Raw genomic sequence first — 1,240 nt, 5'->3', positions numbered from 1 at the left:
TGTCCATCATCTGTCTAGAGTGCATTAATCAAACATGTTCATACATCCACACATGGTCACTTCCATCAGCTTCAGAGGAAGTGAAAAGGCTGATTCTGTTGGTGATAAGGGTGACAGTGACATTACTCCTCCATTAATGATGAGAACAGCTAGAGTAATGATGTTGACCACAAGGATAATGATGATAATTTTGTTTGTTTCATTTTATTTTCATTTTGTTGTTTCTGTGAAGTTGCTCTCATGTGTCACAGGGCTGTTTTTATCTCACAGCAAGTACAAAGCATGTACACATGGCAGTGGAAAAACCCAAAGCATGCATGTGTCTTAGAAACAGACGGACCAAGATGCAGAGCAAGCGTGCGCAGTTCTTATCTCATCCTGTCAGAGCCTGGCAACCAGGAGCTGTGTTTAAACATTTACACACACACACACACACACACACACACACACACACACAGATGGACAGACCCACACACCTGAAACAGACCTACTCGTACACTCGCCACACATTTCTGTGGCTCCGCACTTATAGTTGATGAAGTTAGGAGGGACAAGAGAATGGGACCACGCGCAGCAGGTGAGTTTAAACACACATAAACAAATGCATACACACATACACACACGATCACACACACGCTTCCATATATACATTCACTCAAATTATAGTGTGTAGCTTTTGGACATAACAAACTGCATTACTGCAGTATGTTGTCACTTCAGTAATGTGATGGGATAATTATGTAAACATTCACATTGCTGTTTAGGCTACATAGTGCTCGCTCTCTCTCTCTTTCTCTCTCTCTCTGGCTCACTCTCTCTCTATCTCACTCTTCCTCTTTTAGACCATGAAGGATATGTTAAAACCTTTAGCACCAGGTATAGCACCAGTGAATTTGCACACAACATCACTTCCTTTACTTTAACTGGAATTAATGCTTTTCACTCCAGTGAAAACAGTGAACTGGTGAACACATGCTGGTGAAATAGTTTGCTGAATGCTGACTGACCCTGTTTGCTTTTGCCATTATCAATGTTAACAATTTCAGGTGAATTGTTCCGTTAAGGAAAGAACTTGTGTAATTATTTATAGTACTGTTAGACATAAATGCTGGGTGTAAATTAGTCTTATCTGGGTGGTAGGTAGGAGGTACCTAAATAGCATTCACTCTGTGTGTGTGTGTGTGTGTGTGTGTGTGTGTGTGTGTGTGTGTGTGTGTGTGTGTGTGTGTGTGTGTGTGTG

The 1,240-nt window shown here is 41.4% G+C and overlaps 1 protein-coding gene across 3 annotated transcripts in view; it reads left to right on the top strand.

Annotated features, from left to right (window-relative positions):
• The first annotated feature begins 423 nt into the window (after positions 1-423).
• LOC113577959 (DEP domain-containing mTOR-interacting protein-like) overlaps positions 424-1,240 on the top strand; it is a 4,810-nt gene continuing 3,993 nt past the window's right edge. For all 3 annotated transcript variants that reach the window (XM_081713881.1, XM_081713880.1, XM_027010892.3), the window contains exon 1: positions 424-577. In XM_081713881.1, coding sequence (XP_081570007.1) covers positions 536-577 — 42 coding nt within the window. In that variant the 5' untranslated portion in view covers positions 424-535. The remainder of the gene's footprint in view (positions 578-1,240) is intronic.

Source organism: Electrophorus electricus, chromosome 4 (assembly GCF_041902795.1).
Source record: "Electrophorus electricus isolate QZ-2024a chromosome 4, ASM4190279v1, whole genome shotgun sequence".
Taxonomy (NCBI): Eukaryota; Metazoa; Chordata; class Actinopteri; order Gymnotiformes; family Gymnotidae; genus Electrophorus; species Electrophorus electricus.
This window is presented reverse-complemented; position numbering and strand designations above follow the sequence as displayed.